The sequence below is a fragment of the Pristiophorus japonicus genome, chromosome 18 (genome assembly GCF_044704955.1).
Source record: "Pristiophorus japonicus isolate sPriJap1 chromosome 18, sPriJap1.hap1, whole genome shotgun sequence".
Taxonomy (NCBI): domain Eukaryota; kingdom Metazoa; phylum Chordata; class Chondrichthyes; family Pristiophoridae; genus Pristiophorus; species Pristiophorus japonicus.
Window position 1 is genome coordinate 73,580,149 of NC_091994.1, and position 21,247 is coordinate 73,601,395.

Sequence of the window (21,247 nt, forward strand, 5' to 3'; positions counted from 1 at the left end):
AATGTGCAAAGTTAAAGCACATGGGATTGGGGGTAGTGTGCTGATGTGGATTGAGAACTGGTTGTCAGACAGGAAGCAAAGAGTAGGAGTAAATGGGTACTTTTCAGAATGGCAGGCAGTAACTAGTGGGGTACCGCAAGGTTCTGTGCTGGGGCCCCAGCTGTTTACATTGTACATTAATGATTTAGACGAGGGGATTAAATGTAGTATCTCCAAATTTGCGGATGACACTAAGTTGGATGGTAGTGTGAGCTGCAGGGAGGATGCTATGAGGCTGCAGAGTGACTTGGATAGGTTAGGTGAGTGGGCAAATGCATGGCAAATGAAGTATAATGTGGATAAATGTGAGGTTATCCACTTTGGTGGTAAAAACAGAGAGACAGACTATTAACTGAATGGTGACAGATTAGGAAAAGGGGAGGTGCAACGAGACCTGGGTGTCATGGTACATCAGTCATTGAAGGTTGGCATGCAGGTACAGCAGGCGGTTAAGAAAGCAAATGGCATGTTGTCCTTCATAGCAAGGGGATTTGAGTACAGGGGCAGGGAGGTGTTACTACAGTTGTACAGGGCCTTGGTGAGGCCACACCTGGAGTATTGTGTACAGTTTTGGTCTCCTAACTTGAGGAAGGACATTCTTGCTATTGAGAGAGTGCAGCGAAGGTTCACCAGACTGATTCCCGGGATAGCGGGACTGACATATCAAGAAAGACTGGATCAACTGGGCTTGTATTCACTGGAGTTCAGAAGAATGAGAGGGGATCTCATAGAAACGTTTAAAATTCTGACGGGTTTAGACAGGTTAGATGCAGGAAGAATGTTCCCAATGTTGGGTAAGTCCAGAACCAGGGGTCACAGTCTAAGGATAAGGGGTAAGCCATTTAGGACTGAGATGAGGAGAAACTTCTTCATCCAGAGAGTGGTGAACCTGTGGAATTCTCTACCATAGAAAGTTGTTGAGGCCAATTCACTAAATATATTCAAAAAGGAGTTAGATGTAGTCCTTACTACTCGGGGGATCAAGGGGTATGGCGAGAAAGCAGGAATGGGGTACTGAAGTTGTATGTTCAGCTATGAACTCATTGAATGGCGGTGCAAGCTCGAAGGGTTGAATGGCCTACTCCACCTATTTTCTATGTTTCTAAAAACAATATCAAAGCTCCCCGAGTGGCTCAGGTGGTAAGGGCACTGCCCAATATCGATCTGAGCTAAATACCAGCATGGTTTCTGGCTCATACCTGGTCTGTGCTGAGTTAGCAGATACATAAGAACATAAGAAATAGGAGCTGGAGTGGACCATTTGGCCCCTCGAGCCTGCTCTGTAGTCCAATAAGATCATGGCTGGTCTGATATTAGTTAAGGTGGCATTAGGATAATTAAGTACTTTTGAAGTTTAATCACTGTTGTAATGTAGGAAAGAAATTGAGTTCAGTACCACAGGGCTAGGTTAGGGTGGGTGGGTGGTGGCGGGGGGAGCTGTATTCTCCCATTATTTCCACTCATGGGGCCCAAGTTTCCACACGCGCCTAGAACGGCGCAGTCCCGACCTGGACGCCCGTTTTTCGCGCCACAAAGTGCGCCTAAAAGAATCCTCGGTATTCTCCACCTACTTGCAGGTCCTCTGGCCCTCGGCGCAGCCAGCACGAGCTGTGGGGGGGACGGAGCCAGGTCCCTGCGCTGAAAACCGTGCCGGGACCTCTGCATATGCGCGCTACAGTCGGCACGCAAGTGCAGTAGCTCCAGGCGCCGAACTGTGTGGGAGGGGCCCGAAGCACGCAGCCCCTAGCCCTGGCTGAATGGCCTCACTGGGGCTGCGTGAATAAGGCTCCTCCCACGGCCAGTTCCTGCTTCCTCCCGACCCAGACCCGACACTCGCTCCCCCCGCCCGCCTCCGGACCAGACCAGACCCGACACCTGCTCCCCACCCCCCCCCCCGCCTCCGGACCAGACCCGACACCCGCTCCCCGCCCCCCCCCGCCTCCGGACCAGACCCGACACCCGCTCCCCCCCCCCCCGCCTCCGGACCAGACCCGACACTCGCTCCCCACCCCCCCCCCGCCTCCGGACCAGACCCGACACCCGCTCCCCGCCCCCCCCCGCCTCCGGACCAGACCCGACACCCGCTCCCCGCCCCCCCCCGCCTCCGGACCAGACCCGACACCCGCTCCCCGCCCCCCCCCGCCTCCGGACCAGACCCGACACCCGCTCCTCCCCCCCCCCCCGACCCGACCCGTGCTCCTGTTCCCGCTCCCCGCCCCACCGACTGGACCCGACCCGCGCCTCGCCGACTGGACCCGACCCGACCCGCGCTCCCGCCCCCCGACCCGACTCGACTCCCGCTCCCGGACTGGATCCGACCTGACCTCCCCCCCCTCCCTCTCTCTCTCTCCCCCCCTCCCTCCCTCTCTCTCCCCCCCCTCCCTCTCTCTCTCTCCCCCCCCTCCCTCTCTCTCTCTCCCCCCCTCCCTCCCTCTCTCTCCCCCCTCCCTCCCTCTCTCTCCCCCCCTCCCTCCCTCTCTCTCTCTCTCCCCCCCTCCCTCTCTCTCCCCCCCTCCCTCCCTCTCTCTCCCCCCCCTCCCTCCCTCTCTCTCCCCCCCTCCCTCCCTCTCTCTCCCCCCCACCTCCCTCTCTCTCTCTCTCCCCCCCCTCCCTCTCTCCCCCCCCTCCCTCTCTCTCCCCCCCTCTCTCTCCCCCCCTCTCTCTCCCCCCTCTATCTCCCTTCCCCCACCCCCCGACCCGACCTGACCCGACCCAACGCCACCTACCTGTAAATCTGGTGCTGGGGACGGCCCTGCACGAAGTCTCGGGCCGGCCCGTTCAGCCTTCGATCCCGAAAGGCCTGCCGGAAGCACTTTCACACAGGTAGGAAGATGGTTTATTTAATCTTTTCTTTGCTTATAAATGTTTATTCAGGTTGGATTTATTTGTGTAATATTTGTATAAGTATAAATAAGGATTTATTATAGAATTTAATGACTTCCCTTCCCCCCCCCACCCCCCCAACTTCGTTCTGGACGCCTAATTTGTAACCTGCGCCTGATTTTTTAATGTGTAGAACATGTTTTTTCAGTTCTACAAAAATCTTCACTTGCTCCATTCTACTTTAGTTTGGAGTACGTTTTCACTGTGGAAACTTTCAAATCAGGCGTCAGTGGCCGGACACGCCCCCTTTTGACGAAAAAATTCTGTTCCAAAGTAGAACTGTTCTACCTGACTAGAACTGCAGAAGAAAAAATGTGGAGAATTGCGATTTCTAAGATAGTCCGTTCTCCACCAGTTGCTCCTAAAACTCAGGCGCAAATCATGTGGAAACTTGGGCCCATGATCACTATCCCCAGGCCTCCACTGGGAGATGTATGCCCGTGTGTGCATATTGGGTCACGTCAGAAGCAGACTCAGTTTTGATGTCTGCTGACACTCACTGTATGGCATCACACATGAACAGAGGTCAGCTGGGCCAGATACCTGAGAACGCCCGGTGCTCAGGAAACTATACCCAGCAGCAGTGAGGAGCAGGATCAAGCTAAAAAGAAAGAAAAACGTGCATTTATATAGCACCTTTCACGACCAATGAACGTCCCAAAGTGCTTTACAGTCAATGAAGTACTTTTGAAGTGGAGTCACTGTTGTAATGTAGGAAACGCAGCAGCCAATATGCACACAGCAAGCTCCATAAAAACAGCAATGTGGTAATGACCAGATAATCTGTTTTCGTGATGTTGATTGAGAGGTAAATATTGGCCAGGACACCGGGGAGAACTCCCCTGCTCTTCTGCGGTATAGTGCCATATGATCTTTTAGAAACATAGAAATTTACAGCATAGAAGGAGGCCATTTCGGCCCATCATGTCCACGCGGCCGACAAAGAGCCGCATGGCCCTTGGTCAGCAGCCCTAAAGGTTACATATAAACCTATGAACAATGAAGAAAAGGCAAAGAGCACCCAGCCGGACCAGTCCGCCTCACACAACTGCGACACCCGTTATACTGAAGCATTCTACACTCCACCCCAACCGGAGCCATGTGATCTCCTGGGAGAGGCAAAAACCAGATAAAAACCCAGGCCAATTTAGGGAGAAAAAATCTGGGAAAATTCCTCTTCGACCCATCCAGGCGATCAAAACTAGTCCAGGAGATCACCCTGGTCGTATTCAATTCCCTGCAGTACTTACCATCATATCTGCGCCGTCCAACAAAAGGTCATCCAGTCTAATCCCAATTAGGTCCGTAACCCTGCAGGTTACTGCACTTCAAGTGCCCATCCAACCACCTCTTAAAAGTGGTGAGGGTTTCCACATCTACCACTCTTCTAGGTAGCGAGTTCCAGATCCCCACAACCCTCTGCATAAAGAAGTCCCCCCTCAAATCCCCTCTACCCCTTAACCCTCGTAATAGACCTCTCCACCAATGGAAATAGACCCTTACTATCCACTATGTCCAGGCCCCTCAATATTTTGTACACCTCAATGAGGTAACCTCCTCTGTTCCAATGAGAACAAACCCAGCCTATCCAATCTGTCCTCATAACTAAGATTCTCCATTCCAGGCAGCATCCTAGTAAATCTGCTCTGCACCCTCTCTAGTGCAATCACGTCCTTCCTATTATATGGCGACCAGAACTGCATGCAGTATTCCAGCTGTGGCCTCACTAAAGTATTAAACAATTTAAGCATAACCTCCCTGCTCTTATATTCTATGCCTCGGCCAGTAAAGGCAAGCATTCCGTATGCCTTCTTAACCACCTTATCCACCAGGCCTGCTACTTTCAGGGATCTGTGGACAAGCACTCCAAGGTCCCTTTGTTCATTTGCACTATTAAGTGGCCTACCGCTTAATGTGTATACCAGAGTGCATCACCTCACACTTCTCTGAATTAAATTCCATTTGCCACTGGTCTGCCCACCTGACCAGTAGATTGATATCCTCCTGCAGCCCATGACTTTCCTCTTCATTATCAACCACACAGTCAATTTTAGTGTTGTCTGCAAACTTCTTAATCATACTTCTTAATCAAATCTAAATCGTTGATATATACCACAAAAAGCATGCACCCAGTACTGAGCCCTGTGAAAACCCACTGGAAATATCTTTCCACTCACAAAAACATCCATCAATCATTACCCTTTGCTTCCTACCTCTAAGCCAATTTTGGATCCAACTTGCCACTTTGCCCTGTACCCATGGGCTTTAACCTTCATGACCAGTCTACCATGTGGGACTTTATCAAAAGCTTTGCTGAAGTCCATATATACTACATTTTACGCACTACCCTTATCAACCCTCTTGGTTACCTCCTCAAAAAATTCAATCAGGTTAGTCAAACACGATCTTCCCTTAACAAATCCATGCTGACTGTCCCTAATTAATCCTTGCCTTTCCAAATGCAAATTTATCCAGTCTTTCAGGATTTTTTCCAATAATTTTCCCACCACTGAGGTTAGGCTGACAGGCCTGTAATTACTCGGCCTATCCATTTTTCCCTTCTTAAACAAGGGTTTAGCAGTCCCCCAATCCTCCGGCGCCATGCCCAAATCCAAAGAGGACTGGAAAATGATGGTCAAGGCCTCTGCTATTTCCTCTTTTACTTCGCTCAACAGCCTGGGGACTTATCTAGTTTCAAAGCTGCTAAACCCCTTAATACCTCCTCTCTCACTAAATTTATTTCATCCAGAATATCACATTCCTCCTAGATAGCAGTATCTGCATTACCCCTTTCCTTTGTGAAAACAGATGCAAAGTATTCGTTAAGAACCCTACCAACATCTTATACCTCCACACAAAGATTACCCTCATGGTTTCTAACAGGCCCTACCCTTTCTTTAGTTACCCTCTTACTCTTAATATATTTATAGAACATCTGAGGGTTTTCCTTAATTTTAGTGGCCAAGAATTTCTCGTGCTCTCTCTTAGCATGAGACCACACCTTGAGTATTGTGTGCAGTTTTGGTCTCCTAATCTGAGGAAGGACATTCTTGCTATTGAGGGAGTGCAGCGAAGGTTCAACAGACTGATTTCCGGGATGGCAGGACTGACATATGAAGAAAGACTGGATTGACTAGGCTTATATTCACTGGAATTTAGAAGAATGAGAGGGGATCTCATGGAAACATATAAAATTCTGACGGGATTGGACAGGTTAGATGCAGGAAGAATGTTCCCGATGTTGGGGAAATCTAGACCCGGGGTCACAGTCTAAGGATAAGGGGTAAGCCATTTGGGACCGAGATGAGGAGAAACTTCTTCACTCAGTGAATTGTGAACCAATGGAATTCTCTACCACAGAAAGTTGTTGGGGCCAGTTCGTTAGATATATTCAAAAGGGAGTTAGATGTGGCCCTTATGGCTAAAGGGATCAAGGGGTATGGAGAGAAAGCAGGAATGGGGTACTGAAGTTGCATGATCAGCCATGATCATATTGAATGTGGTGCAGGCTCGAAGGGCCAAATGGCCTACTCCTGCACTTACTTTCTATTTTCCTATGTTTCTATTCCTAATATGCTTTTTAATTTTGCCTCTTAACTTTCTATATTCCTTTAAAGATTCTAAAGTATTTAGCCGTTGGTATATGACATAAGCGTCCCTTTTTTTCTTAATCCTCCCCTGTCAATCCCCAGACATCCAGGGGGCTCTCGAATTATTTTTCCCAGCCTTTTTCTTTAAGGGCACATGTTTGGCCTGAGCCTTCCGGATCTCCTCCTTGAATACCTCCCACTGTTCCGACACTGATTTACCCACAAGTAGCTGTTTCCAGACCACTATGGCCAAATCACTCCTTAACTTAGCAAAATTAGCTTTTCCCCAATTCTGAACTTTTAATGCAGGCCTATTCTTGTCCTTATCTATAACCAACTTGAATCTGACTGAATTATGGTCACTGGCACCCAAGTGCTCTCCCACTAATACCCCTTCAACCTGCCCAGCAACATTCCCCAAAACTAAACCCAAGACCGCTCCCTCTCGTGTTGGGCTTGCTACATACTGACTAAAAAAGTTCTCTTGAATGCATTTCAAGAATTCCGCACCCTCTATACCCTTCACACTAAATTTGTCTCAATCAATATTTGGATAGTTAAAATCCCCTACTATTACTACCCTATGGTTTTACGTCCATCCAAAAGCTAGAGAAATAAATCGCCAAATACTCGAAATTCTTATATATTGAGAAGCATTATGCAGGAAGACAAATAAAAGTACTTAAGTATGGAAATTGCTGTTTAATATTTACAAACTAATTTGCATAAAGGTGCGTTGCCAGGATAAAAAAAATCTTTAAAATCCCATGAGACCATAAATGATGCTTTGTATTTTCATTTATCTTCTCATATCCCAGGGAGCTATTTGGGGCCCACCTTCCCTTCAGCTATGACACTTGGTAGCTCTAAAGCTTCATTTGTCTCTGGACTTCCCTTCATGACCTGCCTGGCTGTGGGATTCAGTGCTATTCCTTCTCCTTTTCTTGTTCTCCTGCAAAAATAGATGATCTCTGGTTTTTCCATAGCAGGAGTTACAGGTTAATGATCCAGAGTCGGACCACTGTCCTTTTTCATTCCTCTCTGCTGAGCCCAGAGGTACTGAGGGCAGTGGTTGCTCCATATTACTAATTTGGCTACGATCAGCTAACTTGGCCATCGTTGGTAATTGGACCTGATGGGTTGGAACAGAGTCCTGTCTTGCTTCAAATCACAACTTTTTTGTATTGTATACTTTATACAAGCCAAAATGCTGTGAATTTAAAATTGTCTTCCGTTAGCTGTAATCTTTGTGTTAGGAGAGAAATGCAATCCCCAATCCAAACAGAAAATGCTGGAAATCTCAGCGGGTCAGGCAACATCTGTGGAGAGAAACAGAGTTAACGTTTCAGGTCAATGACCCTTCGTTAGAACTCTGAATGCAATCCACAAGTCTGTCTCACAGTACAGGTTGAACCTCCCTGATCCGGGACTCGCTTATCCGTCACCGCCCCTCGTCCAGCACCATTCCCGGCCACCGGGTGGCACATGCACAGAACTCTGACATGAACAAATTGAAGTCCTTCCTCGCTGCCAACTCCCGCAATCGCTGGCCTGACCCCGCGATCCACCGCCCCCCCCCTATCCCACTCCCCCCCCCCCGCAATGATCTCTCTGCCATGCTCCCAGCCCCAAGCCAGCCAGCCCCGATATCCTCTTGCTCAGTACCTGTACCATCCAATTTAACGTGACCACCCCTCGTCCAGCAAAATCCCTTATCCGGAACAGGCCAGGACCCGAGGGTGCTGGATAAGAGAGGTTCAATCCTGTTATTATTAGTTTCAGGTGGAGGTGGGCAGCTGGTTTCTTCAATGGAAGTCATTACCTCCTCTCACAAGCTAATTGCATCATAAATTCTCTCATATTTTTGAAAGGTTAAACGCATTGGAAACTGACATCCATCGGGCACTCCAGGGTTCTTCGTAGAAGCAAACCATTTGATATACAATTAGATATTTAAGCCAATCAAGCCATCAGAATGGCAGGACATCTAAGATCTACTTGAATGATAAATTGATCGCTGCTTGCTTAGTTGGAAAGAATTGCTTTGATCTGAGGTGTTGAAGCCTGCATGGACTATTCTCCAGTTCCTTGTTTGCGTGTCTGTATCAAAATTGTCGCAGTGGCAGGGGCTGTGTGGAATTGAAGTGGCCATATTATGTTCAGTAAAGACTCAGTTAAAAGATTCTGAAAAATATACATTGAGATTTGGGATTTTGAACTTTTCATTATCTTTAGGAGAATTTTGTATCGGTTGAATATTGTATTACTGGTGATGTGCCATTTTTTTGTTCCCTGGATGTGGGCATGCTGACAAGGTTACATTGCGCCTTCACTACCTGTCCTGAGAAGGTGATGGTGGGCTATCTTCTTGAACCACTGAAGTCCTTCTGGTGATGGTACTCCTACAATGGTGTACGATAGGGAATTCCATTATTTTGACCTGCCAACAATGAAGGAATGGTGAAAAATGTCTGCGTATTTCTCCTCTTGTGCTTCTCGGTGGGAGAGGATGCAGGGCTGGGAGATGTTGCCAAGTGAGCTTGGTGAAGTGCTGCTATGCACCCTGTAGATAGTACATACTGCAGCAACAATGCACAGCAGTGTGCTGATGGTGAAGGGAGTGGATATCGAGTCTAGCCAACTAAGCTCCTGTGTAAATTCTTGAAAAAAAATTAAGTACTAGTTTTAGCCTGAATGACACTGAAGTTGTGGTTTATCCTGGATTCGACATGAGCACAATGTGATCAATAACACATGGGTCTCCAATACTTAACATCTTAGAAAAAGGTCTATTAATAATCAAGTGGTGTCTTATCCATGCACAACATGTATAAGGTTCTAAGTTTCAGATCATACAAGATGCTGATCTATTTATTGAAATTGTCCTTTTTCAGTGAACCCAGATCGATTGCCTTGTGGCACATCAATACCGTTACTCTGTAGGGCATCAGGGGAGTGTGATCAGATTCTTAGATTTTTTGTGATACAGGTAGCTAAAGAATAACACTAAATTATGAACGAGGTATACAGTGCCCTAATGTTGGTGTTTACATGATGAAAAATGAGTTACAACACGAACACAGAGAGGCTATTTTTTCTACCTTGAGAAATCACTTTTCCCCCCCAGTGTCTGCCAAGTATGGAATTTGTCATCATTTTTAGTCCAGTGATGTGGCAAAACAGCTGCTGGGAGAAGGTAATTACTATGCGCTGAACTGAACAGGTTCATGATGTGTGTAATTTGTTGTGGGTTCAGAAACACAATGCAAAGCACAGAAAACTCCCCAGAAACCAACCTGGAAGGAAGCTACCCTGATGCTGCAGTGACTACATATAGTGCTACTGAGTTGTGCAGAGCCGGCTTAGTACCACTCAGGGCGATGCATTTAATCACCAAATCATCAGGGGAGACTGTATTTAAATGTTAATCTGTAGTTTACTCAACGGAGCATTCTCATTGCAAGTTTCTGTTCAGCCAAGATCGCTAATTCATTGCTTCTCTCTTTATTTTAAACAAACCTCATGCTGGGCAACATTGAAGAACTCTGCGCTCCGCAGACTTTGCAGAACTTTTAAGCCATTTAGGAAAGTTTGGCAAGTTCAATCCTGATATGAGCCTAGAGTTTCCAAATAGCGATACTATAACCCGTTTAAAATAAATGAATTAACGCCCTCATTAAAATAATGTCCGTTGAAAAATCTAGTCTTCAGAGGGCAGATGGTAATGTTGAGCATTTTCAAAACTTATGTTCTTCAAGTGACCAACAGGATTATAATTTGCAGCTTTCCTAGAGGGTTCACCTGAGGAAATTATATGGAGACAGCCTGTGGAATACTACGTCATGTGATGCAGGTTCAAATTATCATTTCTACAGTGTAAATTGTCAGTCTCTCCCATGCCAGCAAGATTGGACAGAGAGCAGGCACAGACCCCACAGGACGGGAAAGTCAGAACTTCCAAAGGACCGTTTCTAGCATCAATAAATTGTGCTTGCACTGCTACTTTTTACTCACACCTTTCTTGTTGCTAAAATTAGCAAAGACAAGAATTTCTGTCTCCAAATGTCAAGTGTCTGAGTCGTTGGTTAAGGTGTAACACTGGCAGAGGCCTGGATGCAGGTCACATGTTTGCCATCTTCTAACTTGCATAGAGGAAGTGGTGAATGTCAAGAGACTGAAAAAAATATATACACAGCTGACTCTATTTCGCGGACGCCCAACCATCTCAAACTGTTGTTAATTTTTTTGTCAGGGTCCAGCTAATGGGAGACTTCCTAAAAAGAACATTGTTAATCAGCAGCAGACTAACGCCACATCCAAGAAGATCAAAGTATGTATTATCTCATCAACTGTGTGGCTCGGGAAGAGCATCATGGCTCTAATTTAGATTCGCCATTCGAAACCTCCAGCTGAGGAGTGACAATGATGCTTGTGCTGAGTGTGTTTATTTTTGTGGGGTGGTGGAGGGGAAGGGGTCAGGATAGTGGTTCCTGAATTAATTTAATGCCGTCTTGATTTCCAGCTTGAAATTGTTTTTTTTTTCCAAAATGCAAGATGTGGAAAGCTGTTGTATCACAGACCAGTCCATATAACATTCTTAAAATAACCGCAGACATCCCCAGCAGGTCAGTCAGTCTCTGCAAAGAGAGAGCACACATTACCATTTCAAGTATAACGCTTTGTCAGAATCGAAATGCTGGAGATCTGAAATCGTGCTCCAAATTTATACCTTCTGTTCCTGATAATTACCCTATTATCTGAACACGTCCACCCAAATATGGGTAGGGCATGTTCTACGTTGGCAGTCACTTCCAGTGGGAAATCCTGGAAGTGGAGGGCAAAGTCAGCTTCCTGTCCCACCTCATGCTCCCCACTAAAATCCAGAGCTAGCAGCACAGAAAAACCCAAACCCTGCCACCCACTACTCCAACACCCTAGGACCCCTTCTCCCGCAGCCCACCACCCCTCCCCAACACCCGTTCACTACGTTCACAAACCTTACACTATCCTCCCAACACGACTAAAATCACATCGCTGTTTTGCTACTTCTGTATGACTCCTACATACATACCGCCTGAAGCTTTTCCTACCACCTTCCTCTTTTTAAAAAAAAAGATCAAATTCGCCACATAACTAATCATGGCCACTGATTTACAACTTCCAGCAAAATGTAAACATAATTATATAATTACCACTTGGTAATAAAAATACAATCTCATTTATTCAATCACCTAAAATCATTGGCTCTGATAATATATGATACGTTACATCACTTAGGACATCCCAAAGCACTTAACGTACATCACATTACTTTGAAATGCAATTACTGTGGGCTGGATATTCGGCTTTGATGATTTCGGGGCGGTAATGGCGGCGGGGCGGTAAAGTTTGAGCCGGGAACAGTTTGTGCCTCAGTCAGCAAAATTGGGCAGCTGGGCCCTGAGTGTGGGGCGGGGCGCTAAGGGAGGCGTTGTACACCTCTCTCATGGCACTAGGCCGGCTGAGCATGGGAAAATCCCGAGCTAAAGAGTCAGGCCGGGAGCGCTCCGAGAGACGCCTGGGGGAAAAAAACTTTTTAAAGACCACAAAACATTTCAATACATTGCCCACGTCACCACAACATGAATCGCAAAAAAGATCAAAAGAAAAAAAACAATCACACTACCTCGGACTGCATTACTTACCTCTCTGCAGTCGGCATAGGTTGGACCGCCCGTACAGGCGGTCGCTGCGGGGTGCGCTGCGTGGTGTATGGGTCGGGCGGGAGTCAAAAAGCCAGGGCATTCCGGCTCTTCCGGGCGGTACTGCTCCGCGCCACCGCAAAACCGGCCCCGAAAACCTTGCGGAGCGCTGGAGGCTGACTGCCCACCGCCATTGCCGTCGCTCCGGGGTGAAAAACGGAGTGCAAAGGACTGGAAAATCCGTCCCACTGTTTCTCTGTCACAGGCATTTTGTGCAGGGCAGGCTCCCTCAAAAACAATGCGATAAATGTCTAATTAATCTGTTTTTGGTAGCATTGATTGAGGAAAGAATACTGTACATTGCTCCTCTTCAAGTGGTGCTGTGGGAATCTTAAACACTCACCAGAACAAGCAGACATGACCTCGTTTTAACATTTAATCCAGTGGACCCCCAACAGTTCTGTTTTGCCTCACTATTACACTGGACATTTTATGCTTAAGTACTGGAGTGTGATTTGAGCTTGTGGCCTCTGACTCAAAGGCAGAAGTGCCATTGCCTGAACAAAACTGTGACAATAATGGATTGTTTATGCTGGCATTGTAACTTGTATCTTTTATTGCTGGAAATAGCACATGAAGGGTTTTTTAAAAAAACACCCGGGTAGAGTTTTCATAAATTACCAAAGTTCCAAGGTTTACTGTATTTCCTTTAATTGTAAGATTTTCTTCTTTCAGGTGTCTTTTAAAATTGAAAATCAGAAGCCGATTGCCATCCTACAGGTGAATGTTGAAGCTCAGCCATATATTATTGATCAGACATTCCGCTTTTACCAGCCCGAGCTTACATTCCTGAAGAAATCTATCCGCCTACCTCCATTGCACGCTCTGTCAGGTATCGCATTATTTAACCCTTACAATGTAATATTTCTATTTCATTCTATATATTTTCCATTAATTGCATTAACTTGCTGTGTATTCCCTTATATAAAAAACCGTGGTAGTACAATAGTATTAACTAAGAGATGCGTTATAACTTCAGATCCTGCAGGGTCACACTTACTTTTCAACAGCATTATTTAGTATACTGTATTCGTTGCTCATTATATGGTCTCCTCTACATTGGGAAGACCAAACGCAGATTGGGTGACTGCTTTGCGGAACACCTCCATTCAGTCCGTAAGTTGACCTCGAGCATCCGGTCGCTTGTCACTTTAATTCCCTGCTCCACTCCCACTCTGACCTCTCTGTCCTTGGCCTCCTACACTGTTCCAATGAAGCTCAACGCAAGCTTGAGGAACAGCACCTCATCTTTTGTTTAGGCACTTTACAGCCTTCTGCACTCAACATTGAGTTCAACAATTTCAGACCATAACCTCTGTCCATATTTTGTTCCCTTTCCTCCCTTCTTTTTTTACAATCTCCCCTTTTTATTTTTATTTGTTTCTCTCTGTTTCCCATGGCAGCTGGTAATTATTCTGCCATTCACACCGTCTCTAGACTCATCTTTTGTTTCCTAACTTGTGCTATTACCATCTCATTTTTTCCCATCATCCCTTTAGCCTCTCAAATCTCTCCTGCCTTCCACCCTATCACAGACCTTCCCTTTTGTTCTTTCCTCCCCTCCCCCTTTTCAGTGCCCCTGCACTTCCTGAAGAATCTGTTACTTTTCGAACTTTTCCAGTTCTGACGAAGGGTCATCGACCTGAAACGTTAACTCTGTTTCTCTCCACAGATGCTGCCTGACCCGCTGAGATGTCCAGCATTTTCTGTTTTTATTTCAGATTCCAGCATCCGCAGTATTTTGCTTTTGTTTGTTTAAAGACGAGTTTTCTGTTCCGCTTGGCTGGTGAAGCCAGCATGGAACAGGTAAGCAGGGCCAGGAAATCGGGCAGTGATGGATATCACCAGATCCCTGCTGTTCTACATGTCCAATCTTTCAGCGAGTTTATTTAGAGACCAGTCTTTGGTGATCTCCCACTAAATGAGAGAGAACTTCATTTATTATTTAAACATATGGTACATGTATAATGAACACAAATGTGATTTCCTGATCTTTGCTGTGCTTTCAGTTTGCCCATATGAAATGGGTGATTAGAGTAAGTGTGACTAAGTTGCTGTTCAATGTAGATAACTAGGTTTGTTACATGATCACTTCTGAAGTAGTCTTTAACACTGAATTACATAGTTTGCAGCACAGAAACAGGCCATTCGGCCCAATTAGTCTGTGCTGGTATTTATTCTCCACACGAGCCTCCTCCCACCTTACTTCATCTAACCTTATCTTCATATCCTTTTATTCCTTTCTCCCCTGTGCACCTTCATGTCCTTTTATTCCTTTCTCCCCTGTGTACCTGTCTAGCTTTCCCTTAAAGGCATCTATGTTATTCACCTCAACTACTCCATGTGATGGCAAGTTCCACACTGTCACCACTCTCTGGATAAAGAGATTTCTCCTGAATTCCCTATTGAATTTATTAGTGACTATCTTATAGTCCAAAACGGCCCCTCGTTTTGGACTCCCCCTCAACTGGAAACATCTCTATCTGTACTCTATCAAAACCCTTCATAATTTTAGGTCACCCCTCAGCCTTCTCTTTTCTCGAGTAAAAAGCCCCAACCTATTCAGTCTTTCCTGATAGTTATAACCTCTCAGTTCTCGTATCATCCTTGTCAATCTGTTTTGCACCTTCTCCCATGCCTCTATCCTTTTTCTAAGATGGAGACCAGAGCTGTGCACAGTACTCCAAGTGTGGTCTAACCAAGGTTCTGTACAAGAATAACATGACTTCCCTGCTTTTCAGTTCTATTCCTATAGAAATTAACCCCAGTGCTTGGTTTGCACTTTTTATGGCTTTGTTAACCTGTTTTGCTACTTTGAATGATTTGTGAATCGGTACCTCGAGATCCCTTTTGCTCCTCTACCTCATTTAGACTCTCATTCTGTGGCCTAGACTTTCGATTGTCCACTGGACTCTGGTAGGAGTGGGAGGCGGCAAATTGCTGATTACCGAGGCCCAGAGGCTAAGCTCCCGTGTGAAATGCTGACGGTTGGCATATATGAGAAAGACTTTTATTTATATAGCGCCTTATCACATCTTTCAGCGCTGCCACAAAGCGCTTCATTAAATACAATGAATTACAATGACTTTGATATGTAAGCATATAGAGCAATGCATGTACCAAGTGAGCCATGGGGTGGGGGGAGGGGGGGGGTGGCGGCGAGGTGGGGAGGGATACTGTTGAGCAGCTGCCTGAGCTTTACGTCTTCCGCAAACAAATTTCATTCGCTCAGGATCATTTTCTGGTTTTCCATTTAATTTGGTTTCTATCAAATTGGAGCAGCTACCAAGAGTGACTTACTAATGGAATGGTAAATGACCCAGATGCATTACCCCTGGGAGGATACATTTAATGCCATTGCTTACAGTCCATTACTGTGGCCGACATTTACATCTCTGCCCCGTTTACCTTGTCAAACAGATCAATTTCAGCACTTGAATCAGTTCATTTTCTGACTGATTGCTCTTGTAAATTGAACACCACTTTATAGCTTCTTTCTGTTACACTGGGTTGTATGGCACTCATTTATTTTTCATTGAGCAATTAGATTTTAACAGGGACAGTTCCATTGCAACTCTGTTTGAACTTGCATGGGGATCAGAGTGATTATAAATTCCTTGGTTATAAATTACTGGCAATAAACCATACTTCTGGTGTAAATGAATGCTCCCCTGGCCATCAAGTAGAATGACCTTTCCACCAGCAGAATCTAAAAATCATACCAGAAGTGTGTTAACTAACTTTTATAAGCTCTGTTTTGTGTGGCTATTTATGAGCCATAAACAGTTCTTTGGTGCTTCTGCAGTTGCTTTTGCACTTCGAGTTATTTGTTTAAAGACATTTTATTCTGCTTCAGCACAACTCGTATTCCCTGATCAAGTGACGAGCAGGCAGCTGATTGCCAATCTTTAGTCTTCAGCCAGAGGCTGGGAGAGATTGTTCCCTATACAGAGGCTGCTTACCCTCTGCATTTTCCTCCCCCGTTACGCCTGCGTCTGCGCACATACAGAGGCTGAACTCCAGGACATAGTCGACGTATTTACTGAGGTGTACGAAAGAATGGGCCTTACACTAAACACCCATAAGATAAAGGTCCTCCACCAGTCTGTCCTCGCTGCACAGCTCTGCCCCCCAGTCATCAAGATCCATGGCGCAGCCCTGGACAACGTGGACCATTTCCCATACCTCAGGAGCCTCTTATCAATAAGAGCAGACATTGACGATGAGATTCAACACCGCCTCCAGTGCGCCAGTGCAGCCTTCGGTCACCTGAGGAAAAGAGTGTTTGAAGACCAGGCCCTCAAAACTGCCACCAAGCTCATGGCCTGCAGGGCTGTAGTAATACCCGCCCTCCTGTATGGCTCAGAGACATGGACCATGTACAGTAGACACCTCAAGTCGCTGGAGAAATACCAGGCAATGATGCCTCCGCAAGATCCTACAAATCCCCTGGGAGGACAGATGCACCAAAATTAGTGTCCTTGACCAGGCCAATATCGCCAGCATTGAAGCACTGACCACACTTGACCAGCTCTGCTGGGCAGGCCACATCGTTCGCATGCCAGACACGAGACTCCCAAAGCAAGTGCTCTACTCGGAGCTCCTTCATGACAAACGAGCCAAAGGTGAGCAGAGGAAACGTTATAGGGACACCCTCAAAGCCTCCCTGAAAAAATGCAACATCCCCACTGACTCCTGGGAGTCCCTGACCAAAGACTGCCCTAAGTGGAGGAAGAGCATCCGGGAGTCTCATCGCCGAAAGCATGCAGAAATCAAGCGCAGGCAGCAGAAAGAGCGTGTAGCAAACCTGTCCCACCCACCCTTTCCTTCAACGACTACCTGTCCCACCTGTGACAGGGACTGTGGTTCTCGTATTGGACTATTCAGCCACTTAAGGACTGATTTTAAGAGTGGAAGCAAGTCTTCCTCGATTCCGAGGGACTGCCTATGATGATGATGATGGGGATGGATCTGCTTGCTTGGCACCATTCCCAGATGGCAGCATGACCCTACAGACCCCTTCCATTGCAGCATCAAATATTTTTTCTCGAATGATTCTCAGGTACTTGTCTCCGCTACAGTGTCTGGGAGCCCAATTGGTTTGTGCGATGGGCCAACCCCCTGACATTAGTTCTAAATGTTCAGTTTGTTGGCTTGAGCCTGTTTCTTCTTGTCCTGCTCTCACAGTTTAGTTTAAAGTAATATTCCTGATTTACCACTTCATATTATTTACTATCTTGTATAAAACTGAAACAGAAAATTCTGGGAAAACACATTCAACATCCGTGAAGAGAAACAGAGGTTAACGTTTTCCCTTCACACCTTTTTCTTTCTGAAAGTAAAGCCATTTCTGGTGAAGAATACCCACCCGAGACATTCACCCGTCGTTTCTCTCCACAAATGCTGCCACGAGCACTTGAATATTTGTGTGTTGGTGTTTGGAACTGGACACAGTATTCAAGATGTGGTCCGACTAATGTACTGTATAACATTGTGGGCCGTCCCGATCTGTGTGAGAACACCACCGCAGGTCGGGGCTATAAATAGAGCTGGAGCGCCGGGCCCTGGAACATCGTGGCGGAGGTGCGGTGAATGAGGGTACAGGGCCCAGAAGAGGCAAGGGCCCAAGGGCAGCACGGACCAGCCCACACTGCGTTATGTGTGTGCACTAGGTCCATGCAGCAGAGCAGGTCTCCAGTCATCCTGGTTAATCCTTGCCACTGGACCAAGGCCTAGCTCTGTCAAGCCCATGTGGTGGCTGATGTGCAACGGTCACCACACGTTAAAAAAATTCACGTACAGGCATCTTCCAACCCCTTAACTGGAGATCAGGACTAGAACATCGGGTCCTTCATTGAAACATCTGTGAACTCTCATGGAAGCAAGTCATCCTCGCTCGAGGGACCACCTATGATGATGATGTATAACTTAGAAGAGTGACGTCACCAAGATCCAAGTCGGTGATTGGAGCGTGGGCAGGTACAGCAGGATCGGCGAGAGATTGTAGAGGGACGTCATCGGGGCCCAGGAGAGGCGCGAGTTCGGGGCCCAGAAGAGGCGAGGGCCCAGGGCAGCACGGGCCAGCCCACACTGCGATTGTGTGCGCACTAGGTCCGTGCAGCAGAGCTGGTCTCCAGTTGTCCTGGTTAATCCTTGCCACTGGACCAAGACCTAGCTCTGTCAAGCCTGTGTGGTGCTGTGCAACGGCCACAACACGTTAAAAAAATCCACGCACAGACATCTTCCAACCTTCAACATGTGGTTCTGGACCTGGAATTTTAGGTCCTTCATTGTGACATCTGTGAGCTTTTTGACATGGAAGCAAGTCATCCGCGATTCGAGGGACTGCCTATGACGATGATGATGATGATGGTATAACTTAAGCATGCTTTCCCTTGACTTGCACTCTGCTATTTTGGCTGTGAATTTTGGCATTGTGTTTGCTGTGCTGATGCTCTGGAATGGTTCAACATGTGGAGTCCCCGCTCTGTTAAGACCCCTGGACCTCTTTCAGGTTTACCCTCAGCTATTTCAACACCATTCATGGAGTGTGCGTGTTGCCCATGTTTCCATCCAGGTGCAGTACTTTACACGTGGCTGTGTTAAATTTCATCTGCCATGGTTCCGCCCACTCATTCTGTCCAACTCACTTTGTATCTCACAAGCTGCCTCCTCCATCTAGTTTGGTATCATCACATTGACCAACTTGCAGTGAGCTTCTAAATCTTTGTCTTTGATGTAAATTAAAAACAGTAGTGGTCCCAACACCAAGCCTGAGGTAACATTACTTGGTACTGCCCCCACCCCCCCCCACCTGTCCTCTGACATAACTCCCGTAGCAGTGTTCCATCCTTCAACCAATTCTTATCCATAATCAAAATTTGTCTTGAATCTCCACAGCTTTCAGCTTAACTGGTAGCCTTTTGAGTGGAGCATTCATTGCGCAATGCTTTTAGTAGTCTGGATAGACAACATTGTGGGTCCATTTGGGATGTCACTTACTAAAAATATCTAGGAGATTGGTCAGGCAGGATCTGCTCCTTGTGTTTGCTCCATTACTTTGATACAAATAATGCTCAATTTTACTTTAGAAAATGCCACTATTTTACATTCACTGAGCCTTTGGAGGAACTCCCTATGTCCGATTTTCATTAAATTACAAAGGTCTAGTAATGGTATCACGTATAAGTTGCAGTTTCTAGAAGAGACAGAGACAATTAAAATAGTTGACTAATTGTGTTTGGATATTACGTTTACACTGTAGCGATCTGGAGTGGGAGTCTCCCCTCTTTAGCCATAAGATGCCAATTGGAATACAGCTGGTCCAGCTGAGATCTGCTACACCGCCACAGACCAGGAATCGAATGTGTGACCTGTCTGGTGTTTATGGCTCAGTCTCACACTGGTCAGCAGCCCGCGAGCAGTGGGATTGTGGCAAAACTATTTGCTGAGCGATGCTGGAAAGAGGCAAGCGATGTTTCCTGCTAACTCCCTCAGTGACTCAGTTTCACAATGGACAGTGTCTCTGCCAATTGAAGCACTGTGGAAACTGCCAGCGAGTATATGTTGTCTCTATTCAGCATCACTGTCCCAATTGTTTTCTCCATATCTCGCACTCAGTTATCCTAAACATGCTCAAACCTCCTGCTGTTATGGGGAGGGGGAGGGGGGGGGGGTGGTGTCTGCGGTGTGGTTGCGATTCCTGTATTTTTCCTTACTATTCATGTGTGCAATCATTTCATTTGAACTTTTGCAGATAATGTAGTGCTGTCACCAAATGCTGATTTGCAGATCCACGTTCGCTGCAGTGATTTCAACATCCTTTGTGAAACAAAGAAAATGGTATGTTCTTGTTTTACTCGCGTTAGCGACAGGCCAGTAATATTCGTTTGATCCAAATATTTGAATACTTTTGACCTTTTAGTAACTTTGAAGGGGGATGGAGGGAGGACGATGAAGGGAGGGAGGGGAATGGGGGAAATTGAGGTGGATGGAGGGCAATGGGGGAAGGAGGGTGATGGAGGGAGGGAGGGTGATAGAGGGAGGTTGGATGATGGAGGGGGAGCGGGGAGGGAGTGTGATGGAGGGGGGAGGGAGGGTGATGGAGAGGGAGGAGGGAGGGTGATGAGGGAGGGTGATGGGGAGGTGGGAGGGAGAGTGATGGAGAGGGGGGAGGGAGAGTGATGGAGGGGGATGGGAGGGTGATGGAGGGAGGGAAGGGAATGGGAGAAATTGAGGGGGATGGAGGGAGGGTGATGGGGAGGGAGGGAGGGGAATGGGGGCAATTGATGGAGGGAGGGAAGGGGAGGTCGATTGGGGGTGGGGGGCGGCGGGAATAGGGGAGGTGACTCGCCTCGGATACTCTGTGTCATGAAACCTGCCCTTTCAAAAAATTCATGTGGAAGCAGTAGACTTTTACAAAGTTTAGAGCGTCTTTAAAATAAAAATTACCATGCAAGATTAAGTGCTGGCACCACTGTTGTTCACCATTTACATAAACGATTTGGACTTTGGAAACGGAAGTGCAATTAAACTTTTAGAAATTGTGTTTTTGATTCAAAAATATGTTGATGGGGTTTGATGAAGAAGGGTGGGAGGCTCAAGTGGGAAATAAACACCAGCATGAACCCGTTGGCCCTGTTTCTGTGCTGTAAATACAATGGGGCCAAGTTTCGGCCTGAGTTGCTCCTGTTTTTTTGGAGCAACTGGTTTAAAATGGAGTACCTTAGAAATTGCAATTCTCGGCATTTAGTTTGCTCCAGTTCTAGTCAGTTAGAACAGTTTCAGTTTGGAACAGACTTTTTTTTCCAAAATTGGCGTGTCCGGCCACTTATGCCCGTTTTGAAAGTTTCGGCAGTGAAAACTTACTCCAAACTAACTTAGAATGGAGTAAGTGTAGATTTTTGTACGCTCAGAAAAACCTGTCTACACTTTAGAAAATCAGGCGTAGGTTACAAATCAGGCGTAGGGAGTGGGGGGGGAGGGGTTTAAAGG

General features: G+C 46.5%; 1 protein-coding gene across 4 annotated transcripts in view; it reads left to right on the forward strand.

Annotated features, from left to right (window-relative positions):
• The window catches only part of nphp4 (nephronophthisis 4), a 516,026-nt gene that overhangs the window by 466,111 nt on the left and 28,668 nt on the right, over window positions 1-21,247 (forward strand). For all 4 annotated transcript variants that reach the window (XM_070860148.1, XM_070860151.1, XM_070860149.1 and 1 more), the window contains 3 exons: window positions 10,765-10,842; window positions 12,929-13,085; window positions 20,010-20,095. In XM_070860148.1, coding sequence (XP_070716249.1) covers window positions 10,765-10,842; window positions 12,929-13,085; window positions 20,010-20,095 — 321 coding nt within the window. The remainder of the gene's footprint in view (window positions 1-10,764; window positions 10,843-12,928; window positions 13,086-20,009; window positions 20,096-21,247) is intronic.